The sequence below is a fragment of the Scyliorhinus canicula genome, chromosome 3 (genome assembly GCF_902713615.1).
Source record: "Scyliorhinus canicula chromosome 3, sScyCan1.1, whole genome shotgun sequence".
Classification (NCBI taxonomy): Eukaryota; Metazoa; Chordata; class Chondrichthyes; order Carcharhiniformes; family Scyliorhinidae; genus Scyliorhinus; species Scyliorhinus canicula.
This window is the reverse complement of record NC_052148.1, coordinates 8,698,305-8,723,676: the sequence shown is the minus strand read 5'-3', so window position 1 is coordinate 8,723,676 and position 25,372 is coordinate 8,698,305. Positions and strand designations below refer to the sequence as shown.

Sequence of the window (25,372 nt, the reverse complement as noted above, 5' to 3'; positions counted from 1 at the left end):
AGATCCGGACTGGGGCTGGGGATGTGGTGTCAGAGCCAGGGAAGATAAATGAGGCATTTAGAGAGTATTACCAGGGACTTTATGAGGCAGACCCAGAAGGAGAGGAGGGGGACATGGGGCGGTTTCTGGACGAGCTGGAATTTCCCCAGGTGGAGGAAGCAAAGAGGCAGGCATTGGAGGTGCCCCTGGGGCTGAAGGAGGTGCTGGATAGTATCAGGGGTATGAAGTTGGGGAAGGCCCCTGGGCCGGATGGGTATCCGGCAGAATTTTATAAGGAATTTGCGGCGGACCTGGCACCACATCTGTTGGGGGCGTTTAATGAAGCCCTGGAGAAGGGGGAGTTGCCGGAGACGATGAAGCAGGCAGTAATCACACTAATCCCAAAAAAAGGGAAGGATCCGGTGGAATGTGGGTCGTATAGATCCATATCGCTATTGAACACGCATGTGAAAGTATTGGCTAAGTTGTTGGCGGGGAGGATGGAGGATTGTGTTCCCGGAGTGTTGGCAGAAGATCAAACCGGCTTCCTGAAGGGCAGGCAGCTCGCGAGTAATATAAGACGGCTGTTGAATGTGGTGATGAATCCGTCGGGGGCTCTGGTACCGGAGGTGGTGGTGTCCATGGATGTGGAGAAAGCATTTGACTGGGTGGAGTGACAGTACTTGTTCGAGGTTTTTAGGAAGATTTTGGTTTGGGCCGGGATTTGTGGCATGAGTGCGGTTGCTGTATGTGGCGGCAAGTGGGAGGGTGAGGATGAATGATATGAGCCCACAAAGCTTTGCCTTACACAGGGGTATGAGGCAGGGGTGCCCGCTGTCACCGCTGCTGTTTGCCCTGGCCATAGAGCCATTGGCGATGGCTCTCAGGGGGTCGGCAGAGAGGCGGGGGATTATGGGGGGACAGAGGGAGCATCGGGTGTCGCTCTTTGCCGATGATCTCTTGCTGTATGTTTTGGATCCGTTGGAGAGTATGGGAAGGATTATGGGCCTGTTGGGGAGGTTTGGAGGATTCTCGGGGTACAAACTGAATGTAGGGAAAAGCGAGGTATTCTCGGTGAATGAGCTGGCACAGCGGGCTAATGTAGGGGGGGATGCCATTTATGGTAGCGAGGGATAGGTTTAGGTATTTGGCGATTCAGGGGAATGGACGGGGCTCCATAAGTGGAACTTAACGAAGCTGGTGGCCGAGGCCAGGGAGGATCTTAAGAGATGGGATACACGGCACTTAACGCTGGTGGGGAGGGTCCAAGTGGTGAAAATGAATATTCTGCCGAGGTTCTTGTTTATCTTTCAGGCTCTCCCAATCTTTATACCAAAGGCTTTTTTTCGGAACGTGGACGCAATTATCTCTGACTTTGTATGGACAGGGAAGGTGCTGAGGGTGGGGAGGACCCTGCTACAGAGGCAGAGGCAGCGGGGGAGGGGGGGGGGGGGGGGTTGGCGTTGCCGAACTTGCTTCATTATTGGGCGGCGAATGTGGACAAGGTGCGGCGGTGGGAAGGAGATGGGGTAGAGTGGGTTAGGATGGAGGAGGAATCTTGTAAGGAGTCTAGTTTGAGGGCTATGGTGATGGCAGCAATGCCAATGGCTCTGAGTAGGTATTCAGGGAGCCCGGTGGGTATTCGGGGAGCCCGGTGGGTATTCGGGGAGCCCGGTGGGTATTCAGGGAGCCCGGTGGGTATTCGGGGAGCCCGGTGGGTATTCGGGGAGCCCGCTGGGTATTCAGGGAGCCCGGTGGGTATTCAGGGAGCCCGGTGGGTATTCGGGGAGCCCGGTGGGTATTCAGGGAGCCCGGTGGGTATTCGGGGAGCCCGGTGGGTATTCAGGGAGCACGGTGGGTATTCAGGGAGCCCGGTGAGTATTGGGGGAGCCCGGTGGGTATTCAGGGAGCCCGGTGGGTATTCGGGGAGCCCGGTGGGTATTCGGGGAGCCCGGTGGGTATTCGGGGAGCCCGGTGGGTATTCAGGGAGCCCGGTGGGTATTCGGGGAGCCCGGTGGGTATTCGGGGAGCCCGGTGGGTATTCGGGGAGCCCGGTGGGTATTGGGGAGCCCGGTGGGTATTCGGGGAGCCCGGTGGGTATTCGGGGAGCCCGGTGGGTATTCTGGGAGCCCGGTGGGTATTCGGGGAGCCCGGTGGGTATTCGGGGAGCCCGGTGGGTATTCGGGGAGCCCGGTGGGTATTCGGGGAGCCCGGTGGGTATTCCGGGAGCCCGGTGGGTATTCGGGGAGCCCGGTGGGTATTCGGGGAGCCCGGTGGGTATTCGGGGAGCCCGGTGGGTATTCGGGGAGCCCGGTGGGTATTCGGGGAGCCGGGTGGGTATTCAGGGAGCCCGGTGGGTATTCAGTGAGCCCGGTGGGTATTCGGGGAGCCGGTTGGGTATTCAGGGAGCCCGGTGGGTATTCGGGGAGCCCGGTGGGTATTCGGGGAGCCCGGTGGGTATTCGGGGAGCCCGGTGGGTATTTGGGGAGCCCGGTGGGTATTCCGGGAGCCCGGTGGGTATTCGGGGAGCCCGGTGGGTATTCAGGGAGCCGGGTGGGTATTCAGGGAGCCGGGTGGGTATTCAGGGAGCCGGGTGGGTATTCAGGGAGCCCGGTGGGTATTCAGGGAGCCCGGTGGGTATTCGGGGAGCCCGGTGGGTATTCGGGGAGCCCGGTGGGTATTCCGGGAGCCCGGTGGGTGTTCGGGGAGCCCGGTGGGTATTCCGGGAGCCCGGTGGGTATTCAGGGAGCCCGGTGGGTATTCAGGGAGCCTGGTGGGTATTCGGGGAGCCCGGTGGGTATTCGGGGAGCCCGGTGGGTATTCCGGGAGCCCGGTGGGTATTCGGGGAGCCCGGTGGGTATTCGGGGAGCCCGGTGGGTATTCCGGGAGTCCGGTGGGTATTCCGGGAGCCCGGTGGGTATTCAGGGAGCCCGGTGGGTATTCGGGGAGCCCGGTGGGTATTCGGGGAGCCGGGTGGGTATTCGGGGAGCCGGGTGGGTATTCGGGGAGCCCGGTGGGTATTCAGGGAGCCCGGTGGGTATTCCGGGAGCCCGGTGGGTATTCAGGGAGCCCGGTGGGTATTCAGGGAGCCCGGTGGGTATTCGGGGAGCCCGGTGGGTATTCGGGGAGCCCGGTGGGTATTCCGGGAGCCCGGTGGGTATTCGGGGAGCCCGGTGGGTATTCGGGGAGCCCGGTGGGTATTCCGGGAGTCCGGTGGGTATTCCGGGAGCCCGGTGGGTATTCAGGGAGCCCGGTGGGTATTCGGGGAGCCCGGTGGGTACTCGGGGAGCCGGGTGGGTATTCGGGGAGCCGGGTGGGTATTCGGGGAGCCCGGTGGGTATTCAGGGAGCCCGGTGGGTATTCGGGGAGCCCGGTGGGTATTCGGGGAGCCCGGTGGGTATTCGGGGAGCCCGGTGGGTATTCCGGGAGCCCGGTGGGTATTCAGGGAGCCCGGTGGGTATTCGGGGAGCCCGGTGGGTATTCGGGGAGCCCGGTGGGTATTCGGGGAGCCCGGTGGGTATTCCGGGAGCCCGGTGGGTATTCGGGGAGCCCGGTGGGTATTCGGGGAGCCCGGTGGGTATTCGGGGAGCCCGGTGGGTATTCGGGGAGCCCGGTGGGTATTCAGTGAGCCCGGTGGGTATTCGGGGAGCCGGTTGGGTATTCAGGGAGCCCGGTGGGTATTCGGGGAGCCCGGTGGGTATTCGGGGAGCCCGGTGGGTATTCGGGGAGCCCGGTGGGTATTCCGGGAGCCCGGTGGGTATTCAGGGAGTCCGGTGGTGCAGTCCAAAGTGAAGATATGGAATCTGTTGAGGCATTTTAGGGTGGAAGGGATGTCGGTGCTTACGCCGCTGTGCGAGAATCATGGGTTTGAGCCGGGGCAGGGGGGAGGGAGAGGGGGGGGGCGGTGGGAGGGAAGGTTAGTGTACACAGGAGGTGGAGGGAAGTGGAGCTGGTCAAGATGAGGGACCTGTATTTGGAGGAAGGGTCCGCCAGTCTGGAGGAGCTAAGGGAGAGGGTAGAGCTGCCGAGGGGGAGTGAGTTCAGGCATCTGCAGGTTTGGAACTCTGCGCGAAAGGTCTGGAACGGGTTCCCTGTATTGCCGGGATACACTGCTGGAGCGACTGCTGCTTCCGGATGTGGAACGGGAGGGAAGACTTGGGGATATATACAAGTGGCTGGGGGAGCAGGGAGGTGAGCAGGTGGTGAAGATCAAGGAGAAATGGGAAGCGGAGTTGGGAGGGGAGATCAATTGGGGAGTATGGAGTGAGGCACTGCGTGGGGTAAACGGGACCTCCTCCTGGCAAGGATGAGCCGGATACAGTTTAAGATGATGCACAGGGTGCATATAATTCAGCTGAGAATTAGTGGATTCTTTCAGGGGGTAGCAGATGGGTGTGAGAGGTGTGGGCGGGGGCCAGCGAATCACGCGCACATGTTTTGGGGCTGTGAAAAATTGGGAAGTTTCTGGGCGGGAGTGTTCTTAGCCAGGATAGTGGAGGAGGGAGTGGACCCGGACCCTTTGGTGGCGATATTTGGGGTTTCAGAGAAGCCGGAGCTGATGGAGAGGAGGACGTCCGATGTCCTGGCCTTCACCTTTCTGATTGCATGGCGGCGAATGTTGCTGGCGTGACGGTCGGCATCGTCATCGGAGGGTAGCGGCTTGGTTGGGTGACCTGTATGACTTCCTGCGGTTAGAGAAGATAACGTATGAGTTAAGGGGCTCTGTAGTGGGGGGGGGGGGGGGGTTAAGAACAGGTGGGGGATGTTTGTGACCCTGTTTGAGGAGCTGTTCGTCGCTGGGGGTGGGGTGGGTGGGGGAGGGGGGCTGGAGGGAAGGGGGTGAAGAAGGGAAAGAATTTGTACAGACTGTATAGTTGATTGCTGGGAAGTATGTTTCCCGGGGTGTTTATTCGCTGTAACCTGTTTGAATACATGTTTGGAATAAAATACATTAAAAAAAAGAGAAGGTGAGCAGGATGCTGACGCACCAGTTGAGGGATCAGGAGGCAGCGAGGGAGATGGAGAAAGTGAAGGACAAAGGGAGGAACACATTCTTGGGCCCAGTGGGGGTGAATGGGGAGTTTCGGGATTTTTACAGCAGGCTCTATGAGTCAGAACCCCCAACCGGGGTGGAGGGGATGAGGCGGTTTTTAGAGGGGTTGGAGTTCCTGAGGGTGGGAGAGGAGCTGGTGGAGGATCTGGAGGCCTCAATTGGGCTGCTGGAAGTGGGGAAGGGGCGAGAGGGGGTGCAGTCGGGCAAGGCTCCGGGTCCGGACAGTGCCCGGTGGAGTTTTATAAAAATGTTCTTGGACATGCTGGGCCCCTTGTTGGTGAGGGCGTTTAAGGGAGCGGGGGGGGGGGGGGGGCTGTGCTCCCCCCCGACGATGTCGCGGGCCTTGATCTCTCTCATTCTGAAGATGGGGGAAGGATCCGGAGCAGTTTGGAGTGGGTCGTTCAGACCGTTCTCACTGTTAAATGTGGATGCCAAGTTGTTGGCCAAGATCTTGGCCTCGAGAATTGAGGACTGAATTGAGTGGCAGGGGTGACAGGGGAGGACCGGATGGGGTTTGTGAAAGGGGGGCATCTGGCGGCGAGTATCAGAAGGTTGTTAAATGTCATAATGATGGCCTCCGAGGGAGGTGGTGGTTGCCATGGCTGCGGAGAAGGACTTCGATCAGGTGGAGTGGGATTATTTGTGGGAGGTCCTGGGGAACTTTGGATTTGGGCAGGGTTTTTGTGGACTGGGTCCGTTGCTGTATTAGGCATCGGTGGTGAGTGTGCGGACGAAAGGGGTGAGCTTGGACTATTTTAGGCTGCACTGGGGGACGAGGAAGGGATGTCCACTCCCCTCACTGTTGTTTGCCTTGGCTATAGAGTCACTGGCAATGGCTCTGAGGGTGTTGAAGGACAGAGCATACTTTGTTTGCTTACTTTGTTAGTGTAACTAGCTTAACAAAATAATGGAACAGTTTTGAGATTATATTTAAGGGGAGATGTAAAGTAAAGGGTTAATGTTTATGCTAATTAGATTGATGTTGATGATGTATGCATGACAACAGGGTCAGATGACCAACAGACTCCAAGGGAGCGAGGCACACACACTGTCTCGAGAACAATGTACTTCTCAGGATGCCTTGGATGCAATGAATTCCAAACAGATAGTTTTAAGAAAAACAGAATGCTGACTATCTCAAAGTCACTTCTGGAGCAAGAGGAACCTCATCGAGTCAGAAAACCAAACTCGCAAAGGGCAACAGTCGCAAACACGACAGGAGCCCAAACAGGAAATTTGGCAGCCAATTTGCTTGAAGCTAATAAAGATGCGATGACAATCAATTTTTGTGATGTGGATTGAAGGACAAATATTGGCTAGGGCATTGGGACTAACTTCTTGCTTTTAGATCAACAGCATTTAACGGACAGTGATGGACCTTCCCGGGATCAAGGGAAATAGGGTAGACATCTTACATGTCAAGCGCTGCTGGCCAATCAGAGACCAGCAGCTTGTATTACTCAGCAATGTCACCACAGAGATGGTAGTTGCTGCCACAATGCACCCTAATACAATCCCAAACCAGACCCCATCAGTGACTGGTGTACTGGGCAGAAACCCCAATATTTTATTTTAATTGTGTAAGACTGTGGGGAAATGATATCTCGGTCCAGGAGGGATTGCAGGAAGAAATAGGGATATGGTATATTAAAACAAACTTTATTACTAACTCAGTATTAAATATATTTAACATCATACCCAAAAATTAATTACAATTACCACTAAAACAATACTACTTAAAACAGTGAATACAATACCGTTAACTGCTATCTGTGTTCACACTTAAACACCAAGAACCTAAACCATCTCAGCTCCCAATCCACCTTAAATACCAATGGCACAGAGGAACACTTGCTTTATAGATATGGGGCGCGATTCTCCGATACGGAGAGAAACAGCCGACGCCGGAGTGAAACCCGGAGTGTTTCACTCCGGCGTCGGAGGCCGCTCCTCGCCCCCTATTCTACCCCCCCCCTTCCCGGGGGGCTAGGAGCGGCTGTGCGCGAATCTCGGGCGCCGGGCCTTGACGCTTGCGTCAAAGCGGCGTGCCGAGAATGACACGACCAGCGGCGCCTAAGTGGCATCAGCCGTGCATGCGCGGTTGCCGTCTTCCCCTCCGCTGCCCCGCAAGACATGGTGGCTTGATCTTGCGGGGCGGCGGAGGGAAAAGAGTGCGTCTCTTAGAGACGCCGGCCCGACGATCGGTGGGCACCGATCGCGGGCCAGTCACCTCATGAGCACGCCCGTGGTGTTCGATCCTCCCTCCGCCCCCCACAGGCCCCACACTTACCAGTCACATGCTGTTCACGCCGGCAGCGACCAGGTGTGGTTGGCGCCGGCATGAACCGGTCGGGTTCGTCAGGCCGCTCGGCCCATCCGGGCCGGAGAATCGCCAGTCGCCATGAAAAACGGGGAGCGGCGATTCTTCGAGCGGCGTGTCGCAAAACGCGACACGCCATTTTTGGGGGGGGGTGGGAGAATCGCGGGGGGTGCCAGGGCAGCGTGGCGTGATTCGCCCGGCCCTCCCACGATTCTCCCACCCAGTGTGGGGAGCGGAGAATCGCGCCCATGCTTTGCGAAAGAGAGATCTCTTGACACTGCTTTGAGGAAAATATCTGACTTCTGTCAGAAATTCTGGCTGTATCTTCAAGAGCTGTTTCAAATGGCTTGTTTCAGTTCCCTATTGTCCTCAGACAAGTCTGCACTGCTTCAAATATTGTTAATCTCTCTTTAACTAATCTGCAGAGAGCAAAACCTGACTTGTGGTCCCAGCTTCATCCAGGACAGAACGGAACTAAAAATTATTTCTCAAAAAGCCTTAGCTTCACCCAACAATGACATCATTTCACTAAACTGAAAATTAATTAACTCCCCTTAGTTGAAACAAAATTGCATTAGCCCATTTTACTATGGCTAATTGCACGCTTGGCTCCTAAAATCTTTGTTCTCCTTCAACCTAAGAATCTTTTCAAACATGATTGCAGCAGTTCAGCACAGTCCTAAATTTGCTTAACTTTATTTTAAGGCTATGCCCCCTCGTTCTAGTTTCACCCGCCAGTGGAAACAATTTCCCAGCTTCTATCTTAACTATCCCCTTCATAGTTTTATATGTTTCTATAAAATCCCCCCTCATTCTTCTAAATTCCAATGAGTATAGTTCCAGTCTACTTAGACTCTCCTCTCAACTCCAGAATCAATCTGGTGAATCTCCTCTGCACCCCATCCAGAGCCAGAACATCCTTTCTCAGGTAAGGAGATCAAAACTGTACACAGTACTCCAGGTGTGGCCTCACCAGCACCCTATACAGCTGCAACATAACCTCCCTGCTTTTAAACTCCATCCCTCCAGCAATGAAGGACAAAATTCCATTTGCCTTCTTAATCACCTGCTGCACCTGTAAACCAACTTTTTGTGATTCATGCACAAGGCCACCCAGGTCCCTCTGCACAGCAGCATGCTGCAATATTTACCATTTTTGGTAAATAAATTTTTGCTGCCATTTTTTATCATTTAAATAATAGTCCATTTTGCTGTTATTCCGCCCAAAATGGAGGACCTCACATTTACCAACATTGAGCTCCATCTGCCAGACCCTTACCCACTCACTTAAACTGTCTATATCCCTCTGCAGACTTTCAGTATCCTCTGTAAACTTGGCTCTACCACTCATCTTAGTGCCATTCACACACTTTGACACATTACACTTGGTCCCCAACTCCAGATCATCTACGTAAATTGTAAACAATTGCAGTCCCAAAATTGATCCCTGAGGCACTCCATTAATAATAATCGCTTATTGTCACGAGTAGGCTTCAATTAAGTTACTGTGAAAAGCCCCCAGTCGCCACATTCTGGCACCTGTTCGGGGAGGCCGGTACGGGAATTGAACCCGCGCTGCTGGCCTTGTTCTGCATTACAAGCCAGCTGTTTAGCCCATTGCGCTAAATCAGCCCCTACTGGACAGAAACCCCAATTTTTTATTTTAGCCACTGATCGCCAACCAGAAAAACACCCATTCATCCCCACTCTTTGTTTTCTGCCAGCTAACCAATCCTCTATCCAATACATTACCCGTAACGCCCTGCGCCGTTATCTTATGCAGCAGCCTTTTGTGCGGCATCTGTGGTGATATGCCTGTGAATAATATTGTATATTGTTAGTAGTGCGACCTCCAACCAGCTGGTGGCGTCAGACAGCTGTCATGTGACATCGGACTCTCGGCAGTTGGTAGTAAGGCGTACAACAGGACAGTCGCACAAAGGATAATTCCGGGAGAGTTCACAAAACTCAAATAGTAACTTAGTCTGTAGTGTTTTCTGTTTGTTATCTTTCCACGTTTTAATCAATAAAGCATCATTCTAGGTAAGTCACCAGCGGTTCTGTGTGCACCATTGCAATGGCAGGTTATAGAACACAACACCTTATCGAATGCCTTCTGGAAATCTATATATACCGGTACCCCATTGTCCACTATGCTCAGAATGTCCTCAAAGAATTCCAACAGATTAGCTTTTCACGAACCCATGCTGCGTCTACCCAATGAGACAATTTCTATCCAGATGTTTCGCTATTTCTTCCTTGATGATAAATTCAAGCATTTTCCCCAGCACAGAAGTTAAGCTCACTTAACCCGCCTTTTATCTACCTCCTTTTTTAAAACAGTGTCACATTTGCTGTTTTCCAATCTGCTGGAATCACCTCAGAGTCCAGCAAACTTTGGTGAATTACCATGACCGCATGTGCAATTTCCCTAGCCATCTCTTTTAGTACTTTGGGATGCATTCCATCAGGGCCAGGAGACGTGTCCATTAGCCCCATTAGCTTGTCCAACACTACCTCCTTAGTGAGAATGATCGTTTTTAGGTCCTCACCTGTGAAAAATCACTTTCAAGGTCCTCCACTGTTCATAGAACATAGAACATAGAACAGTACAGCACAGAACAGGCCCTTCGGCCCTCGATGTTGTGCCGAGCCATGATCACCCTACTCAAACCCACGTAACCACCCTATACCCGTAACCCAATAACCCCCCCTTAACCTTACTTTATTAGGACACTACGGGCAATTTAGCATGGCCAATCCACCTAACCCGCACATCTTTGGACTGTGGGAGGAAACCGGAGGACCCGGAGGAAACCCACGCACACACGGGGAGGATGTGCAGACTCCGCACAGACAGTGACCCAGCCGGGAATCGAACCTGGGACCCTGGAGCTGTGAAGCATTTATGCTAACTGAAGCATTTATGCTAACAATTGTCCCACCATAAGGTCCCACCATCCTCAATTGTCCCACCATAAAGTCTTTGCTCCCAGTATTCCCTTACCAACTCCTCCCTCATCCCACTGTAATCTCCTTTGTTTAAGCACAAGACACTGACATTGGATTTTCCCTTCTCACCCTCCATCTGTATTGTAAAATCCATCATATTGTGATCGCTCCTTCCGAGAGGATCGTTAACTATGAGATCATTAATCAATCCTGTCTCATTACACAGGACAAGATCTAGGACCGCTTGTTTCCTCGTAGGTTCCATTACATACAGTTGTAGGAAACTATCTCGGAGACATTCTATAAACTCCTCCTCGAGGCTACCTCGACCAACCTGGTTTGACCAATCGACATGTAGATTAACATACGCAGGAGAACAACGGAAACATTTTTGGGGCGGTCTGAAACATCCCTGAAGTGGACAAATATCCTTGCCGTTAGAAGTGTGAGGTTGTCTAATACGTTGGGCGAGATTCTCTGGCCTTCTCGCGGTGTGTTTCTCGGACGCAGCCCACCATTGGACGGCAGCGGGATCTTCTGGCCCCACCACTGTCAGTGAGATTTCCATGGCCTGCCGCCGGAAAGCCCGTGGCGGGGGTGTGCCCTGGGTGGGAACAGAGGATCCTGCTGGCGGGAGTAGCCAGGAGATCTTGCCCGTTCTGTTTGAAACTCTCTAACTTCAAGGGAAAATGGAGCACGAGACCTTCCCCGCTTTCGAGAATGGATCTGTTGCCATGGGGAGTGGACGGAGACTCGCGTAAAGTCATATTGAAACCTCGGCGCCAATATTCATACCTGAACATTAAGGCAGGAGGAGCTGGCGTGGTTCTGTGCAGAGTCACTGACTTTGGAGAGTGATTGAGTTCCAGAGAAAGAGATGGGGCATGGGATCTTATGCCTGTGTCAAATTTGGTGCCGGGGAGAGGGGGGGAGACATTTAATCTGGAGGGAGAGTGATGGGTGGCAGGTTCCACCACATCCTCTCATGTCTATGGATGGGTTTCCTGTCCTGTGACTAATTAATGTCACCACCTGGAGGTTTCCCTCCAAGTCACTCACCGCCCTGACTTGGAAATATATCGCCGTTCCTTCACTGTCTCTGGGGCAACAGCCTGGAACTCCCTCCCTAACAGCACGGTGGGTTTACCTACACCACATGGATTGCAGCGGCTCAAGGAGGCGGCTCACCACCACCTTCTGAAGAGCAGTTAGGGATGGGCAATAAATATTGGCCAAGCCAGTGACCCCCACATGTCACGATTGAATAAAACAGAGTTCCCACTTAGGGCCTGATCCCAACACCGAGGTAGGCGGGGAACTCACTGTGTAGTGAGCACAACAAGGAAATCCTGTCTTTTGACTGGTTCCTGTAAAACCCAGAGTCTGCAAAGAGTACAGAGTAACATGTCAATATGGCCTGGGGCTTTCTGTAACTAATAAGGAATGCCTGTTCTACCGAGTATTCGTTCCTTATGAAGTAACCTTTAGTTTGTTTGTGACAGTAAAAGCCTTAAAGACTGAAATCCTGTCGCGCAATTCCTTTAAGCGAGTCAGTGGGAATTCAAATCGCTAAACGTTAGCGGTCTGAACACGGATTTCAATGTCGCCGCTGGGAGCCATTGCTGACCAAAACGAGGGTTCATTTAGGAAGATGCCAGGCTTATCGCAAGCAAGGGACAGCACAGTAGCATTGTGGATAGCACAATCGCTTCACAGCTCCAGGGTCCCATGTTCGATTCCGGCTTGGGTCACTGTCTGTGCGGAGTCTGCACATCCTCCCCGTGTGTGCGTGGGTTTCCTCCGGGTGCTCCGGTTTCCTCCCACAGTCCAAAGATGTGCAGGTTAGGTGGATTGGCTGTGCTAAATTGCCCTTAGTGTCCAAAATTGCCCTTAGTGTTGGGTGGGGTTACTGGGTTATGGGGATAGGGTGGAGGTGTTGACCTTGGGTAGGATGCTCTTTCCAAGAGCCGGTGCAGACTCGATGGGCCGAATGGCCTCCTTCTGCACTGTAAATTCTATGTAAAGATTCTATGTTATCGAGCGGCTTTGTCAGGAAAACAGAGAGAGAGACGAGGTGTCAGAAACCGCGCAGAAACCTCCAAACTACCCGTCCACCAACCCTCCAAGCACCACCTGGCCCCCATGGAGTCTGCAAACTGAGCACTGGAGCAGAAGCAAGTCATCCTCGATCCCAGCTACCTGTGACATAGTGGCCTGGACACTCGGGATAACTCCCTGGCCTTTGAAACATAAAATGCTGACAGCACGAAGGAGATCATTCAGCCCATTTGGCCGACATGATTCTCCTTTGTGGTCAGTCACGTGATTAGCATCCCTCAGAAAGAGCAGCTCAGCTCGTCCCACTCTCCCACCTTTTCCTCGTAGCCCTGCTTCAGCTAACTGGCCGATTCCTTTCGAAAGCCATGGAGATCCAATCAGTTTTTACCTCATGGAGCGCATTCGAGGTCCCAAACACTGGTTGCCGCGCTCCCTTTGCTTCTTCTGTCCGTCACCCTAACTCTGTGACCGCTGCTCCTCAATGCATCCGCCAATGGGAACACTTTGTCCCAATCCACCTCAGTCAGGCCCCTCATGACTTTAAGCTCTTCCGAATGTTCTCTCAAGGCAGCAGCCACGGCTTTGCTAATTTATCCTCGTGACAGAAGTCTTTCGCATCTCGTAAACCTTTCCAGCACTCTTTCCAATTCACGTCCTTCTGGAAGTGTGGTGCGGGGAGCTGGACAATACTTCACTTGAGGCTGAAACAGTGCTTCATAAAAAGGTTCAACTCAACCTCCTTGCATTTCTCGATTTATAAAGCTCAAGTTCCTTTACGACTTATTAACCGTTATTTCCGATCTATCTTGCCACCTTCAGCAATTTGTCCGCATATATGGAGGTCCCTCTGTTCCTGAACTCCCTTTAAAATTATTACCTTTATTTCGTATTGCAATTTTTAAAAGTGCCAATGGGTCTTTCAGGCGCACTTGAAAGAGCAGACGGGGTCTCGGTTTTGCATCTCATCAAAAAGACAGTAATACCTCAGGTCAGCATAGATTTTTCAGCACAAGTAGCACGCTCCCCTTTGAATCATAAGGTTCTGGGTTCAAGCACAAAAATTAAGGTTCACACTGCAGTACCGAGGGAATGCTGCACTTCCGGGGGCGCTGTCCCATGTTAGCATGTACTAGATGCTGTGGTATGAAGAGGCAAGAGTTCAGCTCCTTTTTCACCAACACACCTTTAATGGTTCAAACTCACTCTGCACAGAACTCTACAGATCATCACAAGCTCCAGAGTCCACCAAAGCCCCTTTACATATCAGTGTCAATCATTGAACACTTAACATAAATGAGACAGGGGCTGGTTTAGCTCACAAGGCTAAATCGCTGGCTTTTAAAGCAGACCAAGCAGGCCAGCAGCACGGTTCGATTCCCGTACCAGCCTCCCCGAACAGGCGCCGGAATGTGGCGACTAGGGGCTTTTCACAGTAACTTCATTGAAGCCTACTCGTGACAATAAGCGATTTTCATTTCATTTCACAATCATTGAACACTTAACATAAATGAGACAATCATCGAACACTTAACATAAATGAGACAACTAATTGCAATATCTCTTAACCCATTACTTAACATCCCATTTGGGTGAGCTGTTAAATTGAGGCCTACCTCCCTGCTCAGGTGGATGTGAACAATCCCACGTCACTGGGAGGGCCAGGGAAGTTATCCCTGGTGTAAAATCAGAGTGCTGAGAAAACTCAGTAGGTCAGGCAGCATCTGCGGAAAGAGAAACAGAGTTAACGTTTCAAGTCCAATGTAAAGCTTCTTGGCGAGTTATCTTGGACTCCAAACGTTAACTCTGTTTCTCTCTCCACAGACCTGCTGAGCTTTTCCAGCAGTTTGTGTTTTTGTGTCAGGTCTCCAGCATCAGCAGTATTTGACTTTTATTTTGATGTTACCCCTGGTGTCCGGGCCGATATTTCTCCTGGTCAATATCACATTACTGCGTGTGGGAGTTGGCTGGGAGAGAATTATCTGCTGCGTTTCCTGCATTTAACAACGGTTACTACTTTTCCAAAGTACTACATTGGCTATAAAGTGCTTCGAGACGCCAAGTAGTTGTGAAAACGCGACATTAATGCCAGTCTTTTTTAAAATGACTGATCTCAACGTCAGTATGTTGCCTGGACCTGTAAAATAAACAGAATTCCGGGTCCAAGAAACTAAGGTTCCCCGTGTCTGCATGGGTTTCCTCCGGGTGCTCCGGGCTCCTCCCACAGTCCAAAGATGTGCAGGTTAGGTTGATTGGCCATGCTAAATTGCCCTTAGGTTAGATGGGGTTGCTGGGTTACGGGGTTAGGGTGGAGGTGTAGGGTGTTCTTTCCAAGAGCCGGTGCAAACTCGATGGGCCGAATGGCCTCTTTCTGCATTGTAAATTCTATGATCTATGATCGAACATATTTTGGGCACTGTCTCTGTCGCTGCTAGTCTGCTCAAGCAGAATAATGCCGTAATTCTGTCGAGAGCTCCATGGAAAGACTAGTATATCCTATTAATCGGGAGCTCGGAGGGGAGGGATGTGATATTGTTAAAATGTGTTAATATTTATCTGCTTCCTTTCACAGTTGGTGAGCCCATTCCAGAAGAGCTATGGTAGGTACTGACATATTTACAGAGTAGCTGCTGAGTGACCCAAGTTCCGTGTAAAACATTCTGCCTCCATTAGCATGCTTCCCAAGCCATTGGGGGGGGGGGGGGGGGGGGGAGGGGGGAGGAGGGGGGGGGGGAGGGGGGGGGAGGGGGGGGGGTCAATGTTGCTCGGAGGCCACTGAGGGATGAAAACAGAGAGCATTTTAGCCGTTGGAACTCTCTGCCTGTGCCTTAGCATCACCAGTCTGGTGAGTTAGTTTAATGCCATCTAATGGATATATAAAACTAAGGTTCAGAGACATAGTGGTTGTATTACTAAACTACTAAAGAACAAAGAACAACAAAGAACAACGAACAAAGAAAAGTACAGCACAGAAACAGGCCCTTCGGCCCTCCAAGCCCGTGCCGACCATGCTGCCCGTCTAAACTAAAATCTTATTGGCTCCGTATCCCTCTACTCCCATCCTATTCATGTATTTGTCAAGATGCCCTTAAACGTCACTATCGTCTCTGCTTCCACCACCTCCTCCGGCAGCGAGTTCCAGGCACCCACTACCCTCTGTGTAAAAAACTTGCCTCGTACATCTCCTCTAAACTTTGCCCCTCGCACCTTAAACCTATGCCCCCGAGTAATTGACCCTTCAACCCTGGGAAAAAGCCTCTGACTATCCACTATGTCTATGCCCCTCATAATGCTCCAACCCAGGGGCTGGTTTAGCTCACTGGGCTAAATCGCTGGCTTTTAAAGCAGACCAAGCAGGCCAGCAGCACGGTTCGATTCCCGTACCAGCCTCCCCGAACAGGCGCCGGAATGTGGCGACTAGGGGCTTTTCACAGTAACTTCATTGAAGCCTACTCGTGACAATAAGGAATTTTAATTTCATTTTTCATTTCATAATGTCCCTCATAATCCAGAGGCCTGCAGTTAAACATGGGTTTGTCCCTGTCACAGCAGTTTTCAAATCTTAATTTGTGTTAAAAGGAATCTGGGGATAAAATAAATAGGTATCAGTCAAAGTGACCACGACACTGTTGGATTGTTGTTAAAAACCCAACTGGTTAATTAATATCTCGGCCCTTAAGGAACTTAACCTCCGCTTTAGTTCAATCGCGGCATCCAGGAGGGCTTTCAATGTTTACAGTGAGTCGAAGCAATGTGCAGAGGCAATGTGCCAATCCACCTAGCCTGCACATCTTTGGGTTGTGGGGGTGAAACCCACGCAAACACGGTGAGAATGTGCAAACTCCACACGGACAGTGACCCAGAGGGGGGATCGAACCTGGGACCTCGGTGCCGTGAAGCCGCAGGGCTAACCCACTGCGCCACCGTGCTGCCCCCAAGCGTCTTCTTTTTTAAAAATGGTGTCCTTAACTTCCATTAATGGATCTCTTTTCCTATTGAATTTTCACGACTCAATGAATTTGTTCAAAATTGCAAAATATTTTTTTTAATGTTTTCTATCGCTTAACTACCTATTAGTCAAGGCGGGATGGTCCCCACGGCACTGATCCTGGCCCAGGGTCACAGTCCGTGTGGAGTTTGCACATTCTCCCATGTCTGTGTGGGTCTCTCCCCCACAACCCAAAATGTTGTGCAGGGTAGGCGAATTGGCCACGCTAAATTGCCCCTCAATTGGAAAAAATTAATTGGGTACTCTAAATTTATATTAAAAAAATAATGACATAACATTTATTTTAAACTACCCTTTAGTCCAATCTTCCAATCCACCATGGCCAACTTGTTCCTGAAAACTATGTGATTGGTATTCAGTTTAATACTATCAACATTTGGTAGAACAGAACTTGAGTATTACTGAAAAGAAACATACTATCAAAGTCTTGCATTCATCAAGATAGCTACACAAGATAAATCAACAGTAAAGGGAACAACAATTTATAATGCCCCAGAATGATGGTTGGTTGGCAAGGGGACTCCTAAATGGTTGAGGCGTCGTCATGGTGAATGCAGCAGAGATCAGTCAACTGCCAAGAATTCAAACCAGGAAAATCAACTGATTGTCCAAACACTGCCCGGGGGAATGAACCAGGGTGTGGCAGTCCCACAAAGGATTGGGGAACCATTCCGTGGTTCATTCCCATGGCAACGCCTTGACCAGAGTCACTCTGTCTGGTTTGAATTTGAAACAAAAGTTTAGCAGTTAACTGTTCTCTGCTGCATTCACCATTGCAATACCTCTATCAGAGTCATAGAATACAATTTACAGTGCAGAAGGAGGCCATTCGGCCCATCAAGTCTGCACCAGCCCTTGGAAAGAGCACCCTACTTAAGCCCACGCCTCCACCCTATCCCCATAACCCAGTAACCCCACCTAACCTTTTTAGACACTAAGGGCAATTTATCACGGCCAACCCACCTAACCCGCACATCTTTGGACTGTGGGAGGAAACCGGAGCACCCGGAGGAAACCCACGCGGACAGGGGGAGGACGTGCAGACTCCACACAGACAGTGACCCAGCCGGGAACCGAACCTGGGACCCTGGAGCTGTGAAGCATTTATGCTAACCACCATGCTACCCTGCTGCCCAGCGGGTGAACAAGATCATCTCGGGATTTGTATGGGCAAATAAACCCCGCGAGTGAAGAGACTGTATCTGGAGCGCAGTCGGGCGGGGGGAGGGGGGGGGGGGGGCTGGATGTCTGCAGCTACTATTGGGCGGTTAATATAGCCATGATTAGGGAATGGGTATTGGGGGAGGGGTCGACGTGGGGGCGGTTAGAGGCGGCCTCATGTAGAGGTACCAGCCTAGGGGCACTCGTAACGGCACCTCTGCCGTTCTCGCCGGCCTAGTCCGGTGGTGGCATTAAGGATCTGGGGTCAGTGGAGAAGACACAGGGGGGTGGAGGGAGCCTCAGTTTGGACCCCGATACACAACAATCACAGATTTGTCCCGGGCAAGATAGACGGAGGGTTTGAAAGCCGGCGTAGGGCAGGTATTAAAAGGATGGGGGACCTGTTCATAGACGGGACTTTTCCCAGCTTGAAAGCGCTGGAGGAGAAATTCAATTTGCCCCCTGGAAATGCCTTCAGATACCTTCAGGTACGCGCCTTCCTCAAAAAACAGGTGGTGACATTTCCGTTGCTACCCCCACGCAGGGTACAGGACAGGGTGGTCTCCGGCACCTGGGTGGGGGAGGGGAAGGTGTCGGACATCTACCAGGAACTACAGGAGGCAGACGAAGCCCCAGTGGGGGGAACTTAGGGCAAGTGGGAGGAGGAGCTAGGCCGGGAGCTGGATGCGGGCCTGTGGGCGGACGCCCTAAACAGGGTCAATTCCTCTTCATCATGTGCCAGGCTTAGCTTAATCCAGTTCAGGGTGGTCCACCAGGGGGTTTAGGTCACAATCAGATCAGCCATGATCTTATTGAATGGTGCAGTAGGCTCGAGGGGCCGAGTGGCCTTCTCCTGCTCCTAATTCATATGTCCCTGTCTCTGATTCAGTTGCCAGGCAACAGCAGTTCTTTTTCTACTTTGTGTTTATTTTAACGTCCCTGATCTACTAGCCCCCTTTGCTGCAAGGGTCGTGAAGCCTCATTCAAAATACATATACACAAAAAAGGGCCGAGAGACGTCCCGCCTCCATTAAAAAGATCCTCTCAAATGAAACTAAACCCAGGTTTCACTTTCCTCAGCGCACAAATTCAACAATTTAAACTAATTGTCCATAACACCCATAAATACAGGTGTGTACCTTACTGTAACCTCTGGCCGGAATTCCCCGGCTGTTCGCTGATGGTGGGATATTCCCGGTGGCGTGCAGTGGCTTCAATGTGAAATCCCATTGATAGCGGCGGGAGCAGACCATCCTGCCGCCAGCAGACAGCGTGCCCCCTCCCATCGCTGTGACACACACCTGGGGGGTGGGCAGAGAATCCCCTCTGGTTCTGAACACTTTCTGGTTGGTTTACCTTGTGTCGTTGTCCTGATGAGTGCAAGATGGAAAGCTTTGATAATAGGTCTCTTTTTTTCATCAATATTCAATACTATAGTTTTGGAGTAAAACTGTTGGAAATACAGAATATGCCTGACGGCCATCGTGTAGGTTTCTGATCAAGGATCTTCCTTCAGACCTGGAGGAAGATTGAACCCGTATCGGCCTCCCTGAACAGGCGCCGGAATGTGGCGACTAGGGGCTTTTCACAGTAACTTCATTGAAGCCTACTCGTGACAATGAGCGATTATTATTATTAAATGTGGTCGCTTTTGAGCAAGTAAAGGGGAAGACAAAAGGGAAAGTGTGTGATAGGGTGGGGGGTGGGGGGGGGGGTAGGAGAGATCAGCTGACAAAAGATCTCAGTTCAAACGTCAAGGGGAGTGATAATGGTTGCAGTAACAGGGACAAATGATGTGTTTAGAATGGGAATGTAGATGTTTGGACTTGGGTTTATCACTCTCAAACTCACTGTGAAATTTTATTATATTACGATCACTTTCCTGATTGTACAATTGAAGCCTATCCCGACAAACAGCTCATTCTTTTCCCAGTACTGATGTCACTGCCCCAAGGATCGAAATCCTGGCCTCCCACACCACCCCTTGGGTCACATGTTCAATTATCTACTCTGTTAGCCAATTGGTGCGCACTTCAAGTAACCATTCCGAGATTATTACCCCGAAGTTCTTATTAATTTGGACTCGATCTGCTCAAACACCAAGGGCAGCACGGTAGCACAGTGGTTAGCACTGTTGCTTCACAGAGCCAGGGTCCCAGGTTCGATCCCCGGCTTGGGTCACTGTCTGTGCGGAGTCTGCACGTTCTCCCCGTGTCTGCGTGGGTTTCCTCCCACAAGTCCCGAAAGACGTGCTTGTTCGGTGATTGGACGTTCTGAATTCTCCCTGTGTACCCGAACAGGCTCCAGAATGTGGCGACTAGGGGCTTTTCACGGTAACTTCATTGCAGAGTTAATGTAAGCCTACTCGTGACACTAATAAAGATTATTGTTATATTATTATACTTGCAAGGTCCTCTGCAACCCACAAACCTTCCTGACTTAGAACGATATTACCGTTCCTTTACTCTGCCTGGTTAAATCCCTGGAACTCCCTCCCCAGCAGCGATGTTGCTGTTATCCACATCACATGCACTGTCGCAGTTTTAAAAGGTTTCTCACCAAGTTTTCTCAAGGACAATTAGTGATTGCTGATCTACCCAGCAACTCTCACATCCCGTGAAAGGAATATATTAAGAACCTCCCTCAACACATCATTACTTGCTCCACCAATGCCATTGGTTCTTACATGGAACACAACTGGCTCCTCCCCTCCCTCTGCCATAGGGGGGGTGGGGGGGGGTGTCCTTAACCTTGACATTCAGCAGGCAGCACAGTCTTCAAAACTCCCGGATGTAGCTACAGAGAACAGTTCCTCCCCTCCCGGAATATTGTCCCGCATTACTATCTGGAACGCCTTCCCTGACTGCACAGTGGGTGTACCTACACCTCAAGGACTGCAGCGGTTCAAGAAGGCAGCTCACCACCACCTTCTGAAGGGCATCTAGGGATGAGGCAATAAATGCTGGCCTAGCCAGCGACCGCCCACTTCCCGTAAATGAATTTAATAAAAAAAAATTCCAGTTCACTTCCCACTTGGATAAGCTTCTGTTCCATGGCGCCATGGTCAGTTTATTCATTCACCTTGCTGACTTAGACCAGCAAGACCAAAAGAACTTTGTTCCCGTTGGAAAAGGGCAAAGGTGCAGCCTCGTCCAGCATTAGGCCTGCGATTTCCTGCCTGGCCTCACTCCGTTGAACCCTGCTGATCATTAGCAGGCCTGTCCTATCTCCTCACATAAGGGGTGTCTCCTGGACCAAAGCGCCCAGGGAACTCTCCCCCTCCATGATAGAACATAGAACATAGAACAATACAGCACAGAACAGGCCCTTCGGCCCTCAATGTTGTGCCGAGCCATGATCACCCTACTCAAACCCACGTATCCACCCTATACCCGTAACCCAACAACCCCCCCCCCCCTTAACCTTACTTTTATTAGGACACTACGGGCAATTTAGCATAGCCAATCCACCTAACCCGCACATCTTTGGACTGTGGGAGGAAACCGGAGCACCCGGAGGAAACCCACGCACACAGGGGGAGGACGTGCAGACTCCACACAGACAGTGACCCAGCCGGGAACCGAACCTGGGACCCTGGAGCTGTGAAGCATTTATGCTAACCACCATGCTACCGTGCTGCCCCAAATCTCCACAATGTTTATACTTTGGGCTCCAGCTCAGTAGGTTTGGGCTGAAGCTCTTTGAGTTGCAAACACCTGCTGCGGATGTGGTTGCCTGGGATCGCAATGTTCTCCTGAAATTGGGATTGCAGCATAGCACAGCACACACACACTGCCGTCCATTTAATTGGTCAATGCATTAACCTATGGTTATTAGCCTCTTATCCAGTTACTTGCTCTAGTTTAAATTATAAGTCGGTTAAATGAATTATTGACCTTTAACACAAACCATTACAGGTATTAGAGGCAAAAAAAGCAACATCCCCCCCCCCCCCCTCCCCGCCTGCATGGAATTCTTAATGATCACATTCTGCATGTTCTCTGCTTGTGACCCCATGGGGCGGGATTCTCCGCCCCACCGCACCCGTTTACCAGTGCGCCCCCGCCAGCAGCCGGATTCTCCATCCCAGCAGCCGGCCAATAGAGTTTCCCATTGTGGCCACCAGATTTGTACCCACGGTGGCAGAATGTTAGTCTCGATCTGGGGCGAGTCCCCGTGTCTGCGGGGGTTTCCTCCGGGTGCTCCGGTTCCCTCCCACAAATCCCGAAAGACGTGCTGTTGGGTGAATTGGACATTCCGAATTCTCCCTCGGTGTACCCGAACAGGCGCCGGACTGTGGCGACTAGGGGATTTTCACAGTAACCTAATTGCAGTGTTAATGTGAGCCTACTGGTGATAATAATAAAGATTGTTATTATTATTCTTAGTGAAGAGCAGTTTTGACTATTTCAGTAACTGCAGTGGCTGGAAATAATGTTTCCAATTTTAACAGGCAGGAACTGAAAACCGAACTGGAACAGAGGGCCGCGGATTGCCAATGGTTTGTGAAAGAATTCCCACATTGGAGGGACCAGACGCAAGGATACGTGAAGGAACTGCAAGAGATTGCGGACAGCATAGACGAGTATCACCGGGGAGCCAGCATTGCCAGTGTCACAGGGTCTTCAGCAGGGGTTTTAGGGGGCATTCTGTCCATTTCAGGAATTATTGCCAGTCCTTTTACATCAGGCACATCGTTGGGCCTCAGCGCTCTTGGAGCTGGTCTGAGTGCAACTGGGGCCACCACCAACTTGACCGCTGGTGTGACTGAATCTGTCCGACAGTCACAAAAACAGAAGAGAGTCGATGAAATGGTGAATCAATACAACGAATATTGTAAACGTATGTCAACGTATTTACTCGGGATCTGTGGTGCAATTAAATCGTGGAGCCAGAAGCTACGCGCAGAAATCATGAAATATACGTCCAGCGAAGGACTTTCCGATTATCTGAATGGTGCCTGTGGGGCGGCTAATTGCAGGCAGCCAGACGCAGGAGACGCAGGAGAGCCGGGGACCGTTCCAGTGTCTAAAAAAGCCAGGCGGGCAACCACGGCGGGCCAGAGAACCGAAATCCTTCAACAGCTTTTCTCTGGATCGCCTCCCCTGCTGTACACGGCCTTCAAAGCCATTTCAGGAATTCTTTCAGCAATCCTCATGGTGACAAATATCTACGGCATCGCGAAGAACTCCATCGATCTCAGCAGGGGGAGCAAGACTGAAGTTGCGATGAACATACGGGTTACGGCGATGAAGATGGAAGACGAATTAACCGCCTACGAAGACATCAATGAATTTCTGAAAGTCATGTTAGAGGTCGATTGAATGTCTGGGCCTGGAATTCCATAGACCTGGGTGGGGGGTGTGGGAGGTGGGGGGAGGGGGGGGGGGGGGGCTCTACCACAGTGGTTGTAACTTTTGCGAATCAGCCGCTTCCTCAGGCCGTCCCACTGGAGTGATCGCAGGTTGACCCCCCCCCCCCCCCTGTAGAGCATCGATGTCAATGTGTGAGAGGGGTGGGGGTTTTGAGGCATATTGACTGATGAGCCATCAATTGCACGAGAGACGAGTTGCTGTACAAAAGTTAGGCTTTAATAAGCTAGAACTTAGCCCTGCGGTTGTCTACAATAAAATGGACGACCGCCTGGCGTTCCGACTATTTATACCTCGGTATGGAGGCGTGGTTAACTCAGCCTCTCGACCAATCGGAGAGCCGTCACATGACTGGTCTCAACCAATCAGTCGAGAGGCACATGACCGACCAGGGCCAATGGTAAGCCGGCGTTCTGCACCAATGGCAGACAGCTATGCAAATCATATCACCACATTGACTTTGATCAGTTTTCGCAATGGGGTTCCGACTGCTGGTTCACTTTCCGACTGCTAGTTCATTTCACCAATTTAGTATCTGACAAGAATGGGAAAGGCGGTGTCAGCGAGAGGAACTGAATCCAGGTTCATTTATTCCAATTTACAGACATGTAAGGACCCCTCACACTTAAAGTGTTAACCTCACAAACAAAAGCCACCTGAAAGTTGACACCCCCCCACAACAAAAAGGACTAGGGGCTGGTTTAGCACACTGGGCTAAATCGCTGGCTTTTAAAGCAGACCAAGCAGGCCAGCAGCACGGTTCGATTCCCGTACCAGCCTCCCCGGACAGGCGGCGGAATGTGGCGACTAGGGGCTTTTCACAGTAACTTCATTGAAGCCTACTCGTGACAATAAGCCATTTTCATTTTGTTTCAAGAGAATAACTCAAAGATCGGCCTAGCATAAACTAATTATGGATGAGAGACGTCAATAGATGTTAACCCATCTATCCAGGGTGTCCTTAATGATTTTAGAAGCTTTTGCCTAAATGATTTTAGGCTTTTGAGTTTGAGCAGGAGATGGGCAGAGTCGGCCTGTGGATTTTCCACATTGTAAACTTTTAACGCAGCAGTCAGAACTTTTACTTTTTCCATTTCCGGAAGGATACTGTGGTGTTTTATAGCTACATGTACATTGTGCAAGGGTTCTATTTACCTGTTTAATAAATGTGTTATGACAGCCAAATTAGTCTGCTGTGCTATTGTTGTAATATCCAAATTGAATGATAAACAAAGAAAAAAGAATCACAGGAACAGGCCCTTCGGCCCTCCAAGCCCGTGCCGACCATGCTGCCCGTCTGAACTAAAACATTCTACACTTCCGGGGTCCGTATCCCTCTTTTCCCATCCTATTCACGTCAACACGTCCCTTAAACGTCACTGTCGTACCTGTTTCCACCACCTCCTCCGGCAGCGAGTTCCAGGCACCCACTACCCTCTGTGTAAAAAACTTGCCTCAAAAATCTCCTCTAAACTTTGCACCCCTATATTCCCAAGTAATTGACTCTTCCATCCTGAGAAAAAACTTCTGACTATCCACTCTGTTTATGCCCGTCATAATTTTGTAGACCTCTATCAGGTCGCCCCTCAACCTCCGTCGTTCCAGTGAGAACAAACCGAGTTTATTCAACCACTCCTCATAGCTAATGCCCTCCATTCCAGGCAACATCCTGGTAAATCTCTTCTGCACCCTCTCTAAAGCCTCCACATCCTTCTGGTAGTGTGGCGACCAGAATTGAACACTATACTAACACTAAGTGTGGCCTAACTAAGGTTTTAGACAGCTGCAACATGACTTGCCAATTTTTAAACTCAATCCCCCGGCTGATGAAGGCAAACATGCCGTAAACCTCCTTGACCACCTGTGGACCAGTACACCCAGATCCCTCTACCTGTCAATGCTCTGAAGGGTCCTGCCATTTAAGGTATATTTCCCACGTGTATTAGACCTTTCAAAATGCACTATCACACATTTTTCCAGAGTAAACTCCATCTGCCATCTCTCCGCTCAAGTCTCTAACCGATCTATATCCTGCTGTATCCTCTGACAGTCTTCATCGTTATCCGCAATTCCACGATCCTTTGTGTTGCCCTCCAAATCATTTATATATATTACAAAGGTCCCAGCACTAATCCTTGTGGAACACCACTAGTTACAGCCCTCAATTCAGCAAAGCACCCTTCCACTACTCCCGTCTGTCTTCCACGACCGAGCCAGTTACGTATCCATCTTGCCAGCTCACCTCTGATCCCGTGTGACCCAAGCCAGGAATCAAACCTGGGACTCTGGACCTGTGAAACAACACTGCTAACCACTGTGCTACCATGCCGTCCAGACATAGGAACAGCTTCTTCCCCACAGCTACTGGACTCCTCAACAACTCCCCCACGGACTGATCTGTTCCCTGTAAGAACATTATTCACGATGCCCTATGCTGCTCTTGCTCATGTATTTGTTTTGTTTGGCCCCTT

General features: G+C 51.1%; 1 protein-coding gene across 2 annotated transcripts in view; it reads left to right on the top strand.

Moving 5' to 3' along the window:
* The window catches only part of LOC119963686 (apolipoprotein L3-like), an 80,760-nt gene extending 57,883 nt beyond the window's left edge, over positions 1-22,877 (top strand). For both annotated transcript variants that reach the window (XM_038793000.1, XM_038793001.1), the window contains exons 3-4: positions 14,932-14,959; positions 21,983-22,877. In XM_038793000.1, the coding sequence (XP_038648928.1) occupies positions 14,932-14,959; positions 21,983-22,853 (899 nt within the window). In that variant the 3' untranslated portion in view covers positions 22,854-22,877. The remainder of the gene's footprint in view (positions 1-14,931; positions 14,960-21,982) is intronic.
* The last annotated feature ends 2,495 nt before the right edge of the window (positions 22,878-25,372 follow it).